At 44.4% G+C, this 23,599-nt stretch overlaps 1 protein-coding gene across 2 annotated transcripts in view; it reads left to right on the top strand.

The window, feature by feature from the left end:
* The window catches only part of LOC147722680 (cadherin-10-like), an 862,765-nt gene extending 842,867 nt beyond the window's left edge, over nt 1-19,898 (top strand). The window contains exon 12 of one of the 2 annotated variants that reach the window (XM_086965170.1): nt 18,857-19,898. In XM_086965170.1, the coding sequence (XP_086821296.1) occupies nt 18,857-19,347 (491 nt within the window). In that variant the 3' untranslated portion in view covers nt 19,348-19,898. The remainder of the gene's footprint in view (nt 1-18,856) is intronic. The other variant, XM_086965171.1, reaches the window with a different exon arrangement.
* The last annotated feature ends 3,701 nt before the right edge of the window (nt 19,899-23,599 follow it).

Below are 23,599 nucleotides of genomic sequence, written 5' to 3' on the forward strand. Positions count from 1 at the left end.
AAGGTGTGCTAAGCTGGCAGAAGCCTTAGGAGAAAAATTGAGAAGTGATACTAGAGATTCTCTAGTGTCATCCCTTACCGGGCACTCATTGTTGTCTCCCTGTATAAGAAGACTTTCACTCTTTTATTTGATTGTTCATCAGTACTTTATTTATTCATTTAGGGTAATCTCAATTGTATTCATATTTTGTATTCCTTCATTCAGTAATCAAAAATATATTCCATATTGCAAGCACTGTCATTCTTAGGCTTCCAATGCATTTCGGGCATAAACCTACATGCCCTTCATCAGGGAAAATGACACGTCCGCAGTTCGTGGGTCCGGTCTTTCATGTTCCCGGTGACAACGAAGCCTTAGGAGGACATAAGTCCTGGGGAGAAACAGATTTAGCGAGAACAAGCATCTCCTGCACCTGACCCACAGAGCAGAATTCAAAATCGTTCAAACTAGCGGTGGCTCCTGAATGAGAATAATTTAAATCAGACTCCCTTTCTGGGCTTTCCTGGCTGGCTTACAAATTCTTGTTAAGCTATAAGCACATTGTTTAATAAAGCTGTTTAATGCTTTATATAATTCTTTAGTGGAATTGCCTACATTGGCAATTGTTGAAGTTAGATGTGCTTTTCATACTGCCTTATTCATGTTTCAATTGGGAGCAGATAGAAGAATTGAGTTTTGTGCCTCTGGACTCAATTTAAAAACAAATCTTTTAGTGAACTTGTTTTTTAAATTGCAGATCTAAAAATTCCACTTTTAGAAAGTTGTAATTTTCTTTAACCATTTGGTGCCTCTGCCTGTCCCTAGAATACACGTCTGGGTTGGATGACAGTTGAGATTTGTGAATTCACTCTAGATAGTCACATATAAAAGGAGCTGAGGTGTACCCTGCATATCATGATGGCCCATCACCAGGATGAGGAGCCTTCCTGAGCTAGAGTGGTGGGAGGGGTTGACAATTGTGCCTGTCCCCACACAAAGAGCTGCATATCCCCCTGTATTGTGTATGGAGTCAGGACAGGAAGGGATGGGTCCTGTGCACAACAAAGACCTTTCTTTGAAGTCTCCTTATTTCAAAGGCCAAAATGGGTATACGTACTGGAACTCTGACACCATATACTCCCAACACTTCTGACTGAGGACATTGTGCCAGTAAGAAGAACTGTTGTGCTGCCAGGAGGGGATGCCACTTTGCTGCTTAGTTTGCTGTGTTGGCCTAGTGCCTTCTGCTTTTTGCCTGGGAGTGAGAAGACTGGACTTTACTTACTGCAGCTACTTGCTAAGATTCTCCAAGGGCTTGATTAAGCTTGCCTCCTATTGCTGATGTCTCTGGGACATCAAAGACTTAAACTGCATCTTGTTACCAGCACCTCAGCTGCTCTACTGTCAGCCCTACCCTGCCAGGTGGTATCAAATCCAATCCTGGGCCCTTGGAGTTGAATTTGGTGCTGTAAACATGAAACCAGTGCATTGACTCCAAAGTGTCAGTTCAGAACCGGCACATCCCTGTGAAACCGATGCATCACTGCTGCCTGCAGTTACCTTGACTTTCAACGCAGCACTGACTTTGCTGCAGCGCTCCTGAAGAACTGACAAAGCGTGGTTTCGAGCACTGCTTCACCGAAGTATGTGATGCACCTCTGCAACTGTGACGCAGCCTGTGTGACTTTCAACCGACATATCTCCTTCAGCCCCGGTGTCGATTTCAAAGCCATATAATCGATGCATTCTGCTGATATCGACACATCATAGACATCACGTTGCCTTCAGGAACCAAAGCCTCACACCAGCAACCAAGGCATCAGCGTCTCTGCGCATTGCATCGTCCCCGGGCGTTAAAGCTTCAATGACCTTCTACTGCCTTAAGGAACCCTATCATCACCGGCATCTGAGACGCCTCACCTCCTCTGCACCATGCATCTTCTTCGATTTCCGACGCATCCATGGTACTGTAAGGGGGTCGGCATGATTCCTGTATCTGTACCACACTCCATCGCAGTCAAACTGAAAGTTTTAAATTGTCCTGGTCAAGCGTGACCAGATAGCCTCAGTTGGAGCTATTGACTTCTAAGCACTGCATTTTGATTTAATCGTTAATCACTCATATCTTGACTTGGGTATGCTGGATCTTTTTTGTTTTGGTCTCCTTTTACTCAGATAAATATTGGTTATTTTTCCAAACTTGTGTGGAATCATTTTGTGGTGTTTTCACTGCATTACTGTGTGTGTGTGCACAAATACTTTACACATTTCCTCTTTGGCTTGGCCTGACTGTTCTCTGCAAAGCTACCAGAAAGTGAGCAGAGGTGTTGCAGGGATTCTGCACATACACAGAACTATGCGCAGGATTGTGGAACCTCTGTGTATAGGGTCTAAGCCTTCCTACCACCTTACTGCCGATGAGCTCAGGACTGACTAGCTATAGTGTCTCACTTGCTGTCCTACTCACAAATGGAGAAACCAATGATTAGACACCCCAGAACACAACACTCCTGAGTTATCTCAGGAATCGCGGTAACAAGACACACCTTTTTGCTCACACTCTCATTCTTGTCCACAATAAGATCTGACAGAGACACAAATATAGTTTACAATATTTATTTTAACTAACGTGCTCTAAAATGCAGTATACATGCCACAAGCATAAAGATTCATAATATCAATATTGTTAGCATCGAAGTAAGGGCATATATTATAAAGGGAGACGTCATTATACAAAGACTATGGGGAAAGGACTACAGTGCCTATGCTGGCTGCCCTTGGTAAGAAGAAGTATTATTATATATTAGGAGATACCTAGGCTTTGTCAGCAGACCCCATACCTCAGGCCATAGATCCTACTTTTACATCACAGGTGGGTTTTGCTCTTCTCCCTGGAAAGGTCCCCCTCCAAGTGTGTGTTTCCTAAGCATGCACCCCCAAAATATCAAAGTACGAGTCTCCAGCAATAACAGCTGCATGTTTTGCCTAGGTGCTAGGGCCTGACTAGAGCAGAATAACAAGAGGCGGTGTTTATCGACCGTACTCACAATGTTCAGACTAAACTCCAGGAATGGGCAGAGAACGAGCACAGCAGCAGAGAGTTCTCATATGAAAGGCATAAACAGAGTTTTGCATAAATAAAGACGTCTAGTAACGTGCGCAAAAGGAGCATCATGGCTACCCTGCTCATGCTAACTTAAAGATGTCGACAATATCCCTAGCGACCACGTGGCAGAGGTAAATATTTAGTGTGTACTAAACTTACTCCGACTAGAGTGTGGGACCCTACTTTGGCAGGGTGCATACCTCTGCCAACTAGAGACCCGATTTCTAATGAGCTATGGGGAGAGACACCTGAATTTGAAGGAGTCAGAGCAGACAAGATCCAACCCATAAAGGCCACCCTTATTTGCAAGTTTTGTCTCACTACTGAAAACAATTGACTGAGGTTTAGGGATACCAAAAAGTAATTACAGCAGTCTTGGGAAGATTTGTTGACATGTTTATTAAAGTTTTGTAGGTCTGGGTGAGGGCTGAAACGTAAATCGCAATTATGGGCTGTAGTAATTAATTATGCAGGAATCATTATCTTACAGAGTTGCATCAGCACCTGATTGGGTCTAAGCTCACTGTTTTTAGGGAGCTTGGAAAGTGTCTGACTTCTGGCTTAGCATTAGAGTATCCTGGAAGGTACAAGGGGGGGGCTAAAAAAAGTGGTCTGGTCCCTCAACAGCAGTGGAATGGGTGAATAAGGAGTAGTTCTGTAATGGCTCCACATGCTTGAAAAGAAAGAGAGAGTAATCCAATTTCACTTATGAATGGTCGCAGGTTTAAATGAAGAAGTCCCTGTACCTCTCCATCAGAGATCACTGCTATGACTGTCTCCAGGCATGGCTCAAGAGAGGGGGATTCATTTATTCCAAGAAGCTCCCCACAGGTGGACGGTCTATCGGGATTGCTAGGGTAGGGCTTGTTGAAAATATTGGCCCAGTGGGGACAGAAGGGAGGCCAGATTGCCCTGCTATGTATGCGTAATTGGTTGGTGGAACACATGGCTTACATGTCTAATTACACAAAATGGCACAGGCAGTGGTACACCAACAATAAAAAGAGGGTAAAAACTCTGAGAGACACAGGAGGCAACAGAACTACTTCCATGTGTTAACTGGTGTTTTAGGATCATACTATTTCCAACGGGCCTCACCATATGGTAAACGCTGACAATCGGGCCCACTACCACCCAGTGTTCATGAATAAATTGGAGGTGAATTTGGTCACTGGTAGTCTGAATGTAGATTCTATGTGAATACCTTTGACTACTGAGAAATTACAATGAGCATACTACCTGGAAAGAATATTGAGACTGCCTGAGTGTGTGATGATGACCACAAGGGTCATATTCATTCAAAAGGCTAGGACTATTGTTTGTGGTAAAAAGTGTCTGAATAGTTGTGTATTGTGCAGTTGGTCTGGGTGAGGTGGACATTCGAGGTATTCTATTGGAGCCCACAGTTACTGGAATAGTGGACAAAGGTTTGTTGACCATATTCTGGGTCATAGCGCTGTAAGAATCTATGAGCACTCGCAGATTAAATATATGGCTGTGAACCCATCCACTGCAGATCTGCAATAAAACACGCCACTGATATCTCAGAAGATAATTTATTTATTTATTTAGTGTTTACTTTAGCGCGAACATGACCCAATCGTGGGTGTCAGAGTGCTTTACAACTTAACAGCAATTAGTTTTTTTCATAGTTTACAAATTACAAATAATAAACATATTGCATCTTCTAGGAGACCTCTTAGGTTATAGTAGTACATGACATGACATATTTGCATATAAAAATCCTTCCTAAAGAAAACGTTGAGTCAGAACTTGATGACAGTTGCAGGACTAGACCAATATCCATGTGGCTTGGTAGAGGTACCTTCATTAGCCCAGAATCTTACGCATGGACTAGGGTATCCCAACAGGTCTTACTGAGGAGCATATGAGAGACTCAATGAAAGTCCCCAGATTTGTGCAATCCTCTGAGTCGTTACTCTGATAATAGCAGTATAATCAACCTGTTTATCTTTACCTATTAGCACATCTGAGGACAAAAAGAAGCTTCAGGAATGACCAAATATCTCAGAGGAGCAAAGAGAGGGCCCCAGTTAGTTAAGGGAGGAAATAACTCATGAGAAAGGACTTGGCCTCTTTTTTGAATCCCAAGGTTGTTCCTCTGATATTTGGTGGCAACGCATTCCAAATTCCTGGAGCAGCTCCCAAGAGTGCTCTGTTGTAAGTTCCCTTCTTACGGTAAATTGCAGGTTTCAGTAGGAGATCAGCGGCCCCCCTCGAAGATATAAGGCCTCCTGAGATCATAATTTTCTGGGAAAGGTAAAGTGGAGTTTTATAGTGTAGAGCTTTGAGTGTAGTACATGCCATCTTTAGGAGAATTCTTGCCTCGTACGGTAGCCATTTGAGCACTTTCAGATGTGGAGCGATGTGGTCAAATTTTCTAGTACCTGTTACTAGTCTCGCAGCAGCATTCAGGTAGGCTTTTAGTGGAGCTGTAGAAATCCTAGGAAGCTCAGCTAGAGTTGTGCATCCATACTCAATCCTTGAGATAACCAAAGCTTGGACAGCCATTTTCAGGTCAGCAGTGTCGATGAACGGTTTTAATTTTCTAAGATAGCTCAGATGGAATTGGGCATTTTTAGCGATATTGTTGATGTGATCTCGCATGTTTAAATCCTTATCCAACGTGATTTCAAGTGACTTGGTAGATTCAACTAGCGCCGGAGTACCATTTAGCTCTGTGATCAATTGGGTCCATTACTTGATCATCATGGAGGATTTAGGGGGGTGAGATTAGAAGGAATTCTGTTTTCTGTGAGTTGAGTTTAAGATGATTGCATGAAAGCCAGTGAACAGTCTTTTGTAGAGCTCGGTTCGATATGTTGATCTCTTCAAGTGATGTGATCTTCATATACAGCTGAGTTTCGTCTGTATACATGTGGAAGGAGATGTTAGCCTGCTGCAGAACCTCAGTGAGAGGCTCAATGTATAGATTGAATAGGGATGGGGATAGAGTTGAACCTTGAGGAACTCCAATATGACTCATGAATGGAAGGGTTAGCATGTGGTTCACAAAGATTCTTTGCAATCGGTTCTCTAATAAGGAATGGAACCATTTTAGGACAGTACCCGAGAGACCCATCCTATTCTCCAGTCGGTCTAATAGCTTGCCATGATTCACCATGTCAAATGCTGAAGATAGGTTGAGGAGGACTAGTTGTCAGGTTTTGTTACGGTCCAGAGCATGTAGAGCATCATCAACTATGTGCAAAATTGCTGTTTCAGGACTGTGGTCTGGTCTAAATCTTGATTGACAGTCATTTAGTAGCTTATATTCTGTGATGTGACGTTTCAGTTGTTGGCATATTTTTCCAAACCCTTGGCCAGTAAGGGAATATTTGTTACTGCCCTAAAGTTGTTTGGGTCTGAAGGATTTTCAGTAGGGGGATGACCAGGCCTGTTTTTAGGCAGTCAGAAATTGAACCATGGGAAATAGATATTGCATTCCTCACCGAAACCTGGCTAAATGAACTCTCGACTCCTAACAACGCTCATTCTTCCTGGCTACACCATCATGTGACAGAACAGACCACAGAGACTAGGTGGAGGGCTGGCAATCATTCAAAAAGAAGGTATCCATCTCACTCTCTTCACAACCAAAAAATAATCTACTTTCGAATACCTCGGAGCTGAACTTTCAGCTAAAGGCACCTTCCCCATCAAACTTCACAACATCTACCTCCCTCCTGGTGATCACACCTTCTTCTCAGAAGGAACTTACTGATCTAATAGCACAGTTCCATATTGCTGACTCGAATTACATTTTCTTGGGCAACTTCAATACTCAATAGAACAACCCAGAAGACATCTCAGTCCTTTTCCTTACTATCCTTCTTGAAAAAATGACCTCAAACTATTCTGCAATGAACCAACCCCTTGCAAAGGCACCACCCTAAATGATATAATCAGCAAAAATTAGCTAATCTCACTTCAGTCCATCACACAATTGACTGGTCTGACCACCATCTCATACTGTTTAAGATTAAGACCCGCCTCAGATCTCACATTGCCCCTTCCAACAAACCTAAGCATTGGGCTAGGAATATCAAACAAATCCCTATAACTGAATAGGAATCCAAGGTCCGGACCCAACTACAGTATCAACCTCACACTCTCACTGCTGAGGACCTCACCACCCACTACAATACAGTGATGATAGGTGTTCTTGAACACGTGGCACTGGTAAAACTAAAACAATCTAGAAAATTACAATCGAAATCCTGGTTCAACACCGACCTCGACAATGAAAGGAGACAGCTAAGATAGAAAGAATATGGAACACACACACAACACACCTCGCACTCCTAAGATCTGCACAGCTTTCTTATAAGAAACACATCTTTAGCGAAAAAGCCACTTCCCATCATAACTAACTTGACTGAGCTAAGAACAGAACCAGGGAGCTCTTCAACAGAAATTGCTAACTTCTTTACTGACAAAATAGCAAAAATTGAGCAATACATCAGCCAAGTCAAAACTCCGTCTTCCTTACCAACCCACCCCGTTGAGTCACTTTACCTAAAGGTTGCTCCCACCCAGATTTTACTATTGACTAAATGGCCTCAAGAAAAACTAGTGTCAACTCTGATCTCCGTCAACTGAAAAATGATGCTAATTGGTCTGACATCAAACCAGTGAGTGAAGTTTATAATATAATTGCAAACTTGAAACCCACTTCCTAATCCAATGATCCCCTCCTATCCACATTAGTACAAAACCTCAACCATATCATCGCCCCATTCTGGACAAAAATCATCAACTTCTCTCTCTCCTCAGAATTTGTACCTGAATCCCTCCAGCTAGGCCAAATCTCACCCATACTTAAAAACCAGGGACTGACCCCAATGACTACAATAATCTGCGACCCATCACCAACCTCCTGTTCCTAGCCAAAACAACGGAGAAATGCATCCTTCTACAACCCAACCATCATATTGAACAATTCCATCTCCTTGAATCCTTCCAGTCAGGATTCAGGAAAGGCTGTGACACAGAAACTGCCATGCTCAATATCACGCATGACATTTGCAGATCCTCGGAAAAGGTGACGTATGCCTCCTAATCCTACTTGATTTATCCGCAGCTTTTGATACGGTTAACCACCCAGCATTAACTGAGACACTCAAGAGCCACAGTGGTATCAATGGCACAGTCCTTAGTTTGTTCCCTTTGCACCTGAAACATTGCTCGCAACAAATAAAAATCAACAACTGTCTCTCAAAACCAACACCAGTTTCCCTTGGTGTACCCCAAGGCTCAATTCTTTCCCCTTCTCTTTTCAATCCCTTCATGGAACCCCTTACTCTTATCTTGAACCAAGCAGGGGTAAAATATCACCTTTATGCCAATGAAACCCAACTTTACCACAACATTAATTCACTGAATCACATCAGTCATCTGAATTATACACTAATCAAGGAACAATCTTGGCTTAGCACCAACCACTTAAAGTTGAACCTCAACAAAATGGAATTACAACTTTTCTCCCTGAATTACAACCCTCTTCCAATCCAATCCAGATTGGCTCACTAACTTGGACGTCATTAACTGCTCTCTTACACTATCTAATTCCGTAAAGTCCTTGTGCATCACTCTGGACGAAAATCTATCAATGAAAGACCACAACAACTGAGCCAAAGGAGCCCTGTACACTTTAAAAAATATCAAGAAAATCAAACCATTTATTCCGCCTAATGATTTTAAGACAGTAGTGCAGCCTCTTTTCCTCTCAAAACTGGATTGTGGCAACGCCACCCTCACAAGAACTCCGAAAACCCACCTTGCCTCCCCCCTAGAACAGTTCTCAACATGGCTGCCCAGCTACTAACAGGTGTGAAATGATTTAAGCGCATTACACCGGCCCTCAAGAATCTCAGTTGGCTGCCCATCGAAGGTATATTTATCTACAAGACTGCTTGCATCACCAACAAAGCCCTTCAAACCCATAATACAAACTACCTAGGTTCCAAACTTTCCATAGCAGGAAGAGCAAGGGCTCTTAGAAGCTCCAACTCACTTCTTCTCATCCCTCCGAAATTGAAAAAGAAATCTAGTACACACCGACATTATGAATAGACTGAGTCTACATTTTAAACATGACAACATGTATCACATAAGGGTGTTCCTAATGATGAGCCATAGGCGCACTTCTGGTGAAGGTGATATGGGACAAAAGACAGTCCAGGGTAAGAAATTAAAGCTCACTATACAATGATGTAAACTAAATGCACATTGGCAAACAGTTGGTTCAATGTTTATGCCCATTTGTCTTTGCGATTAATCATGCATTAAAATATGTAGTGTTTTGACCCTTTTGAAGATGATATGAATTCAGGTGTTGGCCAGGATAGAATGATGGGATACACCCTATATAAAACAAAAATGTGTAATAAGTGGTGAGTCTATATAGTGGTACACAAAAATGATAAATGTATGCACATTTTAACGCTTACCTAAGTTGCTTAGTGAATGATGCATACCACATCATCCAAAAAAGGGAACAAATAAATATCCTCTATAGCAATGAACCAAGCAATGATGTCCTACAAGATATACAAAGACAATCTTCACTAATTGGTTAAACAACACAATACTGTGGCAGCAGTGATCATGGGGAATTATTCACCAACCAAAGGTTATTTTCTGGGTGGTCGACCTCTACAATACTCAGTGGGCATAGAAAAATAACTTATGAGCCCACTGATGCACAGGAAGCAAACCCAACCTAATTCAAAGAGAGCATGTGTCCCACTAACAAGCAATTGCATTATGGCGGCATATTGTGTCTTACTCTTAATGCACCAAATTCACATACCGAGCAGTGTAACAATGATGTGAGATATGCTGAAATCACCACACCACAAGCTAGCACAATTTTAATGAACATGCTGTTTTTTCCTTATTAAAGTTTTCTGTGTTGATGGTGCTGTTGGTGTCAGAGTTGAGATGAGTCTCCCAGGGCTGCGTTTAGATCTAAACAGACTGGACTTTTTTCAGTTGGTAGAGGTGCCCTCCTCCCAAATTAATAACTCCATTCCAGGCACTTATATGCATATTAAAGAACACATCTAATCTTTGTGAGTGACTTGTCCCACTATGTCAGTGTGCCACAGCCACCAATGGCCCAGTCTTCAATGCCAGAAAAGGCTGAAGTAAACGTGCTGAGTAGAAAATAATATTATCCAATATCCCACAAAAGAATTACATGTGCAAATTCTCTTACTCCTTTAGATCCCCTGGATAGTCTGTATTAGTAACATACAAATGTAGTATTACACATTGAAATGTATGATGTGTGTGGTTTCATAGCCAATTAAAAGTATGTGTGTGGTTTCATAGCCAAATTCAATAGAATTTTGTGAATTTGAATTTGAATTTAAAATTATTTGTTCAGCGCACTTTTACCCAGCGGTATGTGTGATGCAGTGGACGGTAGCAGCTGGGAGAGGTTTAGTCAGTATAGGCTTGAGCAAATAGGAAGGTTTTAAGATCCTTTCAGAACTGAGGGTAGGAAGGAGATGTTCGGAGGGCAATAGGGAGGGAGTTCCAAAAAGTTGGAGCAAGGACAGCGAACTTCGCTCCACCCGCCCTCTGTTTTTTAAATCGAGAAATGGCTAGGAGGGCCAAATGAGAGGAGCGGAGTTCTCTGCCTGGGATATAAGGCTTAATAGCAGAGCATATGAACGCGGGGGCGGTGCCCGACCTTGCCTGAAAGGTGAGGCAGCCAAGTTTAAAAAGGGCGCGCTCTTTCACCGGCAGCCAGTGCAGTGCTTTAAGTAATGGAGTGGCCCGATGAAATTTAGGTAGGCCATAAATCAGGCGAGCTGCCTGGTTCTGAACCAGCTGCAGGTGGTGGATCGCATAGGCGGGGGCCCCGTTGTAGATTATGTTGCCATAATCAATCCGCGACAGTACCATGGCCAGCAAAATAATTTTTAAAGCAGAAGGGAATAAAAAACGAGAGACTTTCCTGATTACTCTAAGGGAGAAAAAACAGGAGGAGACCACTGAACCAACTTGTGAATGGACAGAGAGTTGTGGGTTTAGGAGAATCCCAAGGGTTTTAACTTTGGGTACCGGGAGTGGGGGGACACCAAGGGACGGGGGCCAAAAGGATGGGGACCACGGACTGCAACCACCTCCGGTCAAGACCAACTCGGTCTTGTCCGGGTTGAGTTTAAGGTGGTTGCAGTTCATCCAGCCCTGGATGAGCTTCATGATTGTCTGAACATTTTGGGCGGATGAAGGTGAGTGGGAGAGGTTAAAGATTAGCTGAAGGTCATCGGCGTAATTAAACACCGTGACCTCCAGCTGCTGTAACATAAAAATGAGGGGGTATATGTATAAATTAAACAAAAGAGGGGAGAGCGACGATCCTTGGGGGACCCCGCACTCTACCTTGCGGGAGGCAGCGGCGAAGCCAGCCAGATGGACCGCTTGAGCTCTCTCAGCTAGAAAGGACTCGAGCCATGAGAAGGGCAAGCCCTCTATGCCCGCCGCCCTGACACGGTTGAGGAGGATGGAGTGGTCCACCGTGTCAAAAGCGGCGGATAAGTCCAGGAGTATCAGAGCTTGCGGAAGGTTGATGTCAATACCTTCTTGCAATGTGTCCATTACTGAGATCACCACCTTCTCCGTAGAGTGCAGGGGGCGGAAGCCAGCTTGACGGGGAGAGAGGCAATGATTTGCCTCTACGTGAGTGCTAGGAGTGGACGTGATATGGGTTTCAAGAATTTTTGCTAGATAAGGCAGAAGGGAAATGGGACGGTAGTTGGAAGGGGCAGATGGGTCGGCGTCAGGTTTTTTTATGATGGGGATGACAACCGCCGATTTATGAAAGCTGGGGACTGTGCCGTGTTTGAGTGAATCATTAAGCAAGGTCAAAGGTGGGATAGGGCAAGCCAGATAGATTTCCCTAAGGATATGAGCTGGGGCATGTTGGACAGGCCACGTGAGGGGCTTGCCTCCTCCCCGCATGACAGGGCCCGAGCCCCGGTCCTCCAAATGTTACCCACAGAAGCAACCCGCAACCCGTCTCAGGCGGGACTCCTGCCCCCGGACATCTCTGTGTCATGTGGTCGAATCCCTTCCAGCTCCCTCGGCCGGCCCAGCCGCCATCTTGGACACTGCACCACGAGGCCGCGTGGCCTCAGATCGACCCTAACCCTGGGCCTGGCCAGGCCCCGACATCCCGGCACCACCATCCACCCAGGAGGTGAACGGCCCACAAGGCAGGTCAAGGGGAGAAAGAAGTGTCGATGGCTCTCCCCCGCCAGGTGCCGATCGCACCCAGCTCCCCCCGGGCGCTGGCTCCACCCCCCTGCAGGGTGTCTGGACTCCCTCATCCCAGACCTCCCGACCTCCAAGTGCGAGGGTCCGGACATCAAAGGGCTCCAGACCTATAACTGGGGCAGCTCCAGAGCAGGAAGGCAGTTGTATCCTGGGATCGAGAGACACCGCGACAAACTCATCCTTGTCGGACTACTGGCGCTGCCCTAGTCCTACCTTGCGTAGAATTGTCCTGCCTGCTGGCGCTGCCGCAACCTTCTGAATCCTTCAACCTCGTCGGGACCTGCTGGCACTGCCGCGGACCGTTGTAACTACCATCTTCACCGGGACCTGCTGGCACCGCCGCGGACCGTCGTCACCTTCGATCATCTCGGGACCTGCTGGCTCCGCCGCGGCCCGATCATCTAGAACACCGAGCTCGAGGATTGTGAGCTATCCATCGTATCATCACCTCTACCAGATTGGTAATGAGACTGTCCCGCTACCCCCTTCCCATCCAAGAGACTAAACTCGAGGGACCCCAGAGTCCAGACCTCCTTGTACCATTCTATCGTACTTAAAGATTGCATATAAAGAACCTTAAACCTTATCTTTGTGTGGTGCCCATCTGTGGGGGGGAAGTTACTCGTCTGTACGATCGCTGGAGACGGCTCTCCCCGGAGACCTCTCCCCTTGTCCTCGGCCGACCCTCCCGGTCCGTCTAACAGGGCACAATCCAGGGGGGAGCCTGATTTTACCCGACGGAGCAGTGGAGGGAGTGTATCGTTGGTTAACAGTGGAAAGGTGGTCAGCTTAATGGCTGTTGGGGGTGGGGAGGGATTGACAAATGTAGGGGAAGGTAGGGCAATGTTAAGTTTGATTTTAGCAACTTTATCAATGAAAAACTCATTGAGCGAGTTGCAAAGGGTCTGGGAAGGGGGGATGGTGGCCGTGGTTCTGCTGGATGATGCCAGTTCATGGACAGTGGAAAAAATTTCCTTCGAGTGAGACTCTGCTGCCAATATCCTGTTCGTGTAGAACTCAGTTTTAGCCTCGAGGATGCCTTTTTTATAGGTTTGTAAGACCAACAAATAGGTAGTCTTAAGCTCGGGGCTGTATGATCTTCTCCAGGCTCGCTCGGCTCTCCTTGCAGCTAGTTTCTTTTCTTTTAAGTCTGGGGTGAACCAGCGATTGGCCGCATGAGCCCGCTTGACTGTAAGTCGCCTTAGGGGGGCGAATTCGTCACCTACCAGGGTCAGCCGGTTGTTAATGGCCGTCAGCTGGGAAGTAGCTGCAAGGCCTGAAAGGTCAGGACTGGTTTTGGCTAGGGTCGAGCAGAGAGAAGGCAAGTCGATTTTGCCCCATTTTCTAACCCAGGTGTTCTTGGGGAGCTGTGGTTTGGACGTAGGGGCTAAGGCGAGGGAAAGGGTGATGATGGAATGATCTGACCAGGAGCACGGAGATATAATAGGGGATGTTGGCGGGACGTTCAGAGCCCAAATTTGATCTAACGTATGACCATGTGTATGAGTGGAACTGTGAACAAGTGAAGAAAAGTTCAGGTTGGTCATGAGGTTAGTAAACTCTTTGGATTGGGGAGTCTCGGCAGGGTCATTGGGCCAAAAGTTGAGGTCCCCTAGGACTAGTACTGAGGAATTATTAATCACCAAGGTGGCCAGGAGAGTCTGAATGCTAGGGAGAAAGGAAGGAGTTGGTTGGGGGGGGGCGGTAAATTAGAACAAAAGTGAACGGGGCCTGGTGAGAAGTAGAACGGGCTACAAGGCATTCTACGTCAGGAATAGGGGGGGAAAGGAAGAATTTGAAAACTGAAGTCGGTACGAGCTATTAGGGCCACTCCTCCGCCCCGTTTGTCTTCTGAGCGATCCGCCCGAATGGCGGAATATGCAGTTGGTAAAGCAGCTAGCACGTTGGGCAGGGAGTGGGCCTTGAACCAGGTCTCTGTCAGAAATAATAGATCTGGTTCATGAGAGTCGATGTAATCGAATAGTTCGTATTGGTGGTTGACCGCAGACCTAGTGTTTAGAAGTGCGGCCGAGGTGCTAAATACTGGAGCAAGGGGGATAGAAAATAACGGAGGGGCAAAGGGGGGCATGGTTGGTGACGTAGTGAGGAAAGATACAATTCTAGGAGGTGACGAAGGAGGGGGGGTAAACAAACCAAGATGCATCAGAAGGGAAGTTGTTGAGGGATCAATAGTGTATGGTGACCAATATGAGCAAAGCAGAGAGGGTGAATACATGGAACATCGGGCAGCGTCTTGTGCCCCTGGCCCCGGCTGGCCGCGGACGGGCGCAGACGGGCTTAACTCAGGCGCAACTCCGTCGTGCCCGCTGCGCTCGTCCGCTGCGCTGCCTCATACCGCCCGTTTAAATAGGGGCGGAGCGGCGGGGGAGTGGCAGGGCTGGGATAGAGAGTTGAGCCCAATCAAAGATGGCGCCCGCTGCCGCTGGGAGCCCGCGAAAACACGATCAGCCCCAGCCGGCAGGTAACCCCTAGGAGCAGAAATTACATCAGCACCTGCATAACTTTAAAAAGGTTAGTGACAGTGAATAAAAACAATCAGCAATGAAATAGCGCCTCCGCTCGCAATCAGCGGGGCGAAATGCATAAAATGATGACAGGCTCTCTCCTAAGCGCTAACAAGTCAGCCCACTGCCACCGGGCCACTGGCAAACACGAGGGAGAGGGGAAACGCGCTCCTAAATAGGGGCGGAGCGGCGGGGGAGTGGCAGGGCTGGGATAGAGAGTTGAGCCCAATCAAAGATGGCGCCCGCTGCTGCTGGGAGCCCGCGAAAACACGATCAGCCCCAGCCGGCAGGTAACCCCTAGGAGCAGAAATTACATCAGCACCTGCATAACTTTAAAAAGGTTAGTGACAGTGAATAAAAACAATCAGCAATGAAATAGCGCCTCCGCTCGCAATCAGCGGGGCGAAATGCATAAAATGATGACAGGCTCTCCTAAGCGCTAACCAGTCAGCCCACTGCCACCGGGCCACTGGCAAACACGAGGGAGAGGGGAAACGCGCTCCTAAATAGGGGCGGAGCGGCGGGGGAGTGGCAGGGCTGGGATAGAGAGTTGAGCCCAATCAAAGATGGCGCCCGCTGCCGCTGGGAGCCCGCGAAAACACGATCAGCCCCAGCCGGCAGGTAACCCCTAGGAGCAGAAATTACATCAGCACCTGCATAACTTTAAAAATGTTAGTGACAGTAAATAAAAACAATCAGCAATGAAATAGCGCCTCCGCTCGCAATCAGCGGGGCGAAATGCATAAAATGATGACAGGCTCTCCTAAGCGCTAACCAGTCAGCCCACTGCCACGGGCCACTGGCAAAACACCCTAAGATTCAGAACACTCCGCATATCATGAGATAAAAGATGATATTTAGATGTCCTCAATTTTCGAGAACCAATGTGGATCAGGCTCCAAATGATTTGTAGTTATAACATATTAAAGAAGCACTTTGTGAAAATATGCATTGAGATTCTCAATAATTAGCATTCCACCCTCTGTAATTGGTAAATCCTGTTCCAAATCTCAGTGGTAACACTGACATTCTTTAGGACCAGCAAGTAAAAAGCCCCTTGCCCTCACAAGCATCTCCCAATGTAATGTCTCAGAGCGTAAAGACATCCATTGCTGATTTTACCCTCGATGAAAACCATAGAAACACGACCCCCTATGCTGGTCCTCATAGACATTGAGATTTCTCTTCATTTAAGTCCCAAGTCACAATGCACATGACTTATGCCACATAAACAACATCTGGAGGCCTACTGGCTGGTACATGGTTAATATTAACATGACTTTGAATGGTACATTCAGCAGATATATCAGTGAGCATCCTCAACGTATTTTGTTGGTACATTTGACTGGGATGTCATTGCAACATTAGTATGCATGATCGGCTATTACAGTACTGTGTTTGATCTACAAGCCATGACAGTTTAGTTGTTGTCTTTTATGCAGTCGACTAATAGGCAGCGCAGACTTCATTACATTTGTTTCAATTATATAATGGCATAAATGTTTTTCAATCCATAGTCATTTAAGCCTTCAAAGCCACATAATACATCAGTATTACCATGCACTCACCCATCTTGCTCTCTTATGTCATGTGAGCCCAGGTAGCTCCTAAAGGGTCCTCGTATTTCTCTGATTATGCCTGTGGGAGCTGCAGTGCTACATAATCCAGCACCCTTCCTTGACTGTTAGCATCATCCTTTAGCCAGTCTTCCATCTTGGAAGGTGGGCTTTTCATCCAGCAGCACAATAACCACCATTTGGATAAAAGTAACAATACATCCACCATTCTGCATGTCATCTTTGGGAATTCTTTCACAAGGCCTAGCAGCATTATAAGTATCAATCATTCTACATGTACCTCTATTATATCCCTCATGACCTGTGCTACTACTACCCAGTAATCTATGATCATCAGGCATTCCAATAGTAGGTGGAAAAACTTGGCTGGATCACATATGCATCTCTCACAGTAGAGGGGGTAATAGGGATTTATCGTAGTCAATAATTTTGGTGTTTTGTGGGCAGTATAATTGGTGTTGAAATTTGAAAGATAGTAGTAAGTTACTAAAATTTATGTATACCAATTTGGTCCAAGTGCCGCAATATTTCCACGCTTCGGAGTTAATATGTTCCAGCTCTAGCGTCTACGCCTATAACATAGCACAACAGCAGAAGCAATGTGCAAAAGAGGGACTTCCCCCTTGAGATTGCCCCGGCACTACATGTGCACCAGTATGATCTGTTTTATAGAAATGGCAGCACAAGCATCTATGACCCTTCTGTAACGCCAAACGTGCACCATGGACGCAAAAAGCACTTTTAGTAATACAGCTACTCTGTAGTAACAAAGCACTGTACATAATAGTTAGAGTTGAACATACATAATTTGTGAGAGGGCTGCAGCAACTTATTTTTGTATACATTGGAAAGTGTGAAGGGTTAAAGGACTGAGTAATTGAGAGGGACTTTATGAATGGTCAATGATATCTCGGTTAGCATCAGAAGCTACGGGATGATTAAAAAATGTTCTGGAATTGAACCTTATTTGGAGAGGATAAACCACCCTTTAGCAATATCACTCCTTACCAAATTCCGGCTGGGCTCAGTAAGGATGAAACTGTTTTCCACTTGGTCAATATGATGTTAATACTATCAGCCGCTATCCGTATGATGAAAGATCTGGCCAAACCCTGTTGCACTTTGTTTTCTTCTGCAAATTTTATAAAGAATTCTCCAAGGCCCTACTCATTCCAGAGAGCCAGAAGGGACAGAGAAGAAACTGTAGAGCTGCCTGAATTTATTTGCAGGCTCGACATAGCGCAGGAAATATGTGAGTGGGTGTGTTTTAAAATCCTGCTAAACTGTGCAAATCAATAATGTTTCAATACAATTTTATGTAATCAAATTTAATTCCCACCTTTTAAACATTATCGTATGACTAGTGTGTCTTATTTACGACCAGTCATTTATATTATTCTGTTTTGTATATGACTGCCTTTTTAAAAAGTATTATCCTTTGTGATTGTTTTGTATGTGCTGTTATGATCATTTGTTTTTAACCGAAAAAAGAGAAATTGAATGGCCGAAGAGGTGCCTTTTAAGATTACATTTATGAGCGGTCTGGAACCCTTTGGCTGCACATTATTTGTCAACTTCTTTTCAATGAATACCTGCAGATGCACATAGTCTGGTGATTTGCTGGACACTATTTTGCTGTTATGCTGCTGAAAACTCACTGAGTGATGAACACTTCTCATGAACCTCCAGGAATCAATTGTTGAATCTGACACTGGAAGACTAAATTATTGAATTGCATGTATAACAACACTGCATGAAACGCATTGTTCTGTGTCCTCCACGGTGATGTGTATAAAGCAATAGATACTAATATTGACAGGTGAATGCTGACCTTAACACACTCCTGGCAGGAAAATGTTTTATGAATACATTTTGTTTTAACTGCAAATGCTTTTAAGAACAAGCTGTGCATTTATAACCCCTTGGTCTGATTCTACCATTCGGATTGTAACTAACTTATTGTAGGCATTTCGGGGTTTGAAATATATTGTGTCTGCTTGCAGGTTTTATTCCACTTAGCAACATTGTTACCTAGTAATACAAAAGTGGGGAATACAGAACTCTTGCTTGACGCGTAAATTTCAAAAACATATTATATCTACAAATGCCCCCGTCAAACTCGTCTTCATGTGCAAACAATAATGCATGATTAATGTCTGGGCTTTTTTGAATCACATCGTATCCCATGCTTTGCTGTAACAAATAAAAGGCATGAACTCCTGTCGCGAGGTTCAACCATTTGAAATCTGTAAATTCGTTTTGCGAAAATATCGAACAATGTGTCTTCCTTGCATGTTATTTCAAAGAGAGGCCTGGCTGTGATCTGACTGACAGTGTCCCTCTGCTCTTTTCTCAAGTTATAGTGGTGCTGTTTGCGGCTATGAAGAGGCAGAGGAAGAAAGAGCCGTTGATCCTGTCCAAGGAAGACATCAGAGATAACATTGTGAGCTACAACGATGAAGGCGGCGGAGAGGAGGACACGCAGGCCTTTGATATCGGCACGCTGCGAAACCCTGGGGCTATGGAGGATAAGAAGCTCCGCAGAGATATTGTCCCCGAGACCTTATTGTTGCCACGCAGGACTGCGTCAGCGCCAGACAGCACGGACGTGCGGGATTTCATTAACCAAAGGCTGAAAGAGCACGACGTCGACCCGACGGCGCCGCCGTACGACTCCCTCGCGACGTACGCCTACGAAGGAAACGATTCGATCGCCGAATCGCTGAGTTCTTTGGAGTCCGCGACGACAGAAAGCGACCATAACTATGAATACCTCAAGGAATGGGGTCCCCAGTTCAACAAGCTGGCCGAGATGTACGGCGGGGGCGAGAGCGACAGAGACTTGTAAACAAAGCCCAATTTGCAAAACTAAGATGAATTAACGTCGCGGACACCTTCACTTTACAATTATTAACAATTAGACGAACTGCCCTACCACGCAGCACAATGCTTTTCTTTATGAACTGAAATGATTGCTTTCTTTATAAATGGTTCGTTTGTTGAATTAATAATTTCACGTAGTACGTTACATGAGGTATACCTTTTCTTACGTCACATTTCCTTGAAAAACTATGGGGCGTCAGTGTTGTCTGTCAAGTAAGTGGAAGATAACTTTCAAACACTGTCCTGCAGGCAGTCACCTCAAGGGCAAGCTGAAACTGCGGGAAAACACGGACTGCCACTTCAAATGACAGCTTTTTATATAAAATAAAACGGAGAACTGAGTCTAAGAAAAATATGTTCTGTTCTGTACATTAAACAATGCAGAAAACAAATGTACATGTGGTGTTAGTAAGTGTGGTATGCAGATGGTGAAAAAAACATGTCTATAGAGCGTCATCTCATCCAACTCAATCTGCCAATGTTTTATATTTATATTTTTGTATTTATTTTTAAGAAATAAACCAGGTTTTACAACTAGCTTTTTTGTATCATTTTGCCTATGGGAACATGGTTCTTGAATTATCAATATGTTGCCAGGGAATAATTGTTTTAACGTTTCATTTAGTATTATTATAAACAAGAGTGTTACAATAGCATCACTATTTAGTTCACGGATGGGCACTTCAAAAGTTACATATTCCTATATGTGGCTCGAGTCTTGTATACACAATAACAAACTAGGATTACAAATGACAAGAAAATAAATTTTAAAGAAAGCAAATGTAAAAAAAACTAAAAGGAAATTAAAATAATAGAAACAGATGGCCATATATATAAAAAAGTAATTACATGGAAAGGGCAGGAATATGCCATATTTATTTCAATATAGTGCATTCCTCTCCTTTCCCCAGCGCTGGTTCACAATGGGCTGCTTAGCGCCAACGCAGGCACATTTGCACCATGGTGCAATGGTACCTGTCTTGCATACAGAATTGTTTTTTGTGCAGGAAGGTGCACTTTCCTGCATAAAAACAATCCCATGAGACATACTGATCTATGTGTGCTGCAGAATGCAGCACACATACTAAGAGGAAGTAACGTAGAGAAATGAAGATATTTCTCCTTGTTAGGCCACACCTGGTAAGGTGTACCATTTTGGTGCATTCCCAGGTCTATTAGAAATGGTAAATCGGGGAATGTGTCAAAATCCATGGTAGTTACATGGGAACACCCATGCAATGCCCATGGAGCACCGTCTCAGGGCAGAGAAATGCAATGCCGCCATTTGCGCTGTATTGCGTTACTCCTGATTTATCAAGCCATGTAGTAGCACACTAAGTGGCCTTGTGTGACTTGATAAATCTCATTTGGGGTTTGCATCGCTCATACACATTGTTGTGCCATGCAAAAGCGATGCAACCCCCTTCATAAATATGGCCCAGAATGCTTTTAGACCATGCTTACAGTTCATTCATTAAGTACCTCTAAAAAGATAAGGGGCAAAGTATGAGGCTCAATATTTTTAAATAACTATTCATCATTCACAATGGTATATTTGATGGGTGATCTACACCTCAGTCTTTCCAACCTTGGGATCCTGCAAACTATATTACACAGACACACACAATGGTTTTAAGTGATTGCTTCTAAAGCTTAATTGCGCCATCATGCCAGGTGCATCAATAATCCAGATTGTAGAGCAAATGGGAGTTTTTACCTCAATCAATATTAGTTGTATGCACATTTTCACTTCATTCCCCTATACAAATTGTGCCAGGTAATAAATAGCAGAATATATTCATTAGATTGCATTTTGGAGCTTGATATCGGAAAAGCTGATGTTAGCTGTTTTTCAGAGGTGCAGAAGAGAAATGTATGTTAGGAACAATAATTTAGTGATTTGCATAGAGATTCTTAATTATTTTCCTATTTGTTATCCCTGTGGAACTTGAACGTTCTGTGCCCAACCTCAATAACAACAAATAGACAAATGAGTTTGTGCAGTTCTGGCAGCTTTCATGATAGGGTCACTAAGAACCACAAATTAATTAAAAAAGTGAGCAGTCTGGGGTGTGTGGCACTTAACACTTCCCACAACCAGGGTGTAAAATGTTGAAAAAGGAAGAACAAAAAGTCAGTTCCAAACCAGTAATGAAGCCATTATGCTATCTCAAAACTGGAGGATGTCACACCACATAAAATCCTTATCAATTAGCCTGTAAGATTTCCAAAGACTATACCTGCATCTTTAACACTTGTGCACAAATATATACACCACCACAATTTGTACGAAAAACAAGAAAGCTTTGATGGTCAGGCAGTATGTGGCACAGTGAATGATGTCAGAGACACTGTATAGGAGGCACTATTGACTGTAACTGTCAAGCTGTTAACGCTCTATCTTTTTCTAATTGCTATTAGTAGTTACACAAGGATCCCTAGGGCAAAGGGTTTTGAACATATCATCCAATTAATTTAAGATCTCAGTGCAATACCTCTCCAACTTGGGACAGTGCTAACGTGACTGTAAAAGGATCCAGTTGACCTGCATCCCCACCAACATTTTTCACTTGCAAAAACGCACTCCATTTGCCGATCTTCTTGGGGAAACTGTATTTTTAGGTCAGTAGCTTCTATTGCATTTCGAGTTGTTGAGCTTCAAAGGCAAAAGCACGAGCTCCGTCAAAGAGATTTCCACATTCTTTTGGGGACAATTGGCCTCCTAGCTCTTGTTCCCATAGTTTTTTGCCCCAGTGTTTTGGGATCATGAGCATAATCAATGAGGAACTTATAAAGAGAGGAAATCAGTGTCTTGTCCTGTAGGCTATCTTTAAACATTGATTTCCAGCCCAGTAAGTGGTCTAGATACCCTCCTTTCATTGTTGAGTGAAGCACCCAAAAATAAAATTGAGTATATGCCAATCTTTCAGACTCTGAAATATCAAATTCTTGGTGATGGGAAGGTAGTGAACCTTAGCTTCATAAACACTTCATCCCAGGTCTCCAGGGTGACTCTTGTTACTGGGAAGTAGTGGAGTTCCCAGCTTCATTGTGACCTCTTCAGCCATGGGACCTACCATAGTGATGTGTCTGTTATAAGGTGTTCTATAAAATACAACCATTTCAATGTTTCAATGTTTCTTCCTTCCCCCATTCTACGAGGAAGCACAGTTAAGTGGCTTGTAAATATGAGTTCTGGGGGTCTCTAGTTGGCAATTATATTAACCTTTGTCCAAATAGGGACCTTGCCTCTTAGTCAGGATAAGGGGATTACACTCCTAAATAACCCTGCTCACCCCCTTGGTAGCTTGGCACGAGCAGACAGGCTTATATCAGAGGCAGTTTGTTAAGCATTTGTGAATATACACAGTAATAATTTGAAAACAGTACAGATAGACACAACACAGGTTTTATAAAAAGAAGTATTCTTTATATAGACTTAACACAAGACCACAAACGACAAAAATCCACAATACTGTATTTCAGATTGGCTTAAAAATGGTAAAAGTTACTTATTTCAAGTTGATAAGGAATGCGACAAAGTTCTCAACAAAGTACCTGGATGCCTAACGCAAAATGAACAAAAAGGAAGATGCGTCGGTTCCGTGATCCGGGGGAGATAATGCGTCGTGCCTCAATGCTTGCGCAGAGTAGGGGATGCGACGTGATCCTTACCGGTGCGGGGATGATGCGTAGATTCTTGACTTGCGGTCCGGTTGCTATGCGCAAGATGGCGCCACGATGCAATGAGATGATCCTGGTGCAATGCGAGAAGATGGCGCCCTTCATGCGACGATGCAATGACGATGAGTAGACGCCCTGGCAGCCTTGTGACGACTCTGTACTTTGGAGCCGCGACAGGCCCTGCGACACGCTTCTCCAGTGATGCGATGGTAACTCTCTCGATGGCGTCACGCTTCTCCCGTGATGCGACAGCAGTCAGGTTTCGACAAAGACACGCTTTCTGGGAGATGCGGCGGCACGCTTCTCCAGTGGTGCGACAATTTCAGCTGCGGCGGCGACAGGCTTCTTCTCGATGTGTCGTGCTTCCAGATCCCAGCGGCACTTAGGCTTCTGCAGTTAGAAGTCCTAGCAAGGAAATTCAGGGGGGTGCTGGAGGTGAAGTCTTTTGTCCCTGAGACTTCAGCAGGAGGCAAGCACAAATTCAAGCCCTTGGAGAATATTCTGTAGATGATGAAAGTCCTTAAAAAGTTCCT

The sequence above is a fragment of the Lissotriton vulgaris genome, chromosome 4_1, assembly GCF_964263255.1.
Source record: "Lissotriton vulgaris chromosome 4_1, aLisVul1.2, whole genome shotgun sequence".
Lineage (NCBI taxonomy): Eukaryota > Metazoa > Chordata > Amphibia > Caudata > Salamandridae > Lissotriton > Lissotriton vulgaris.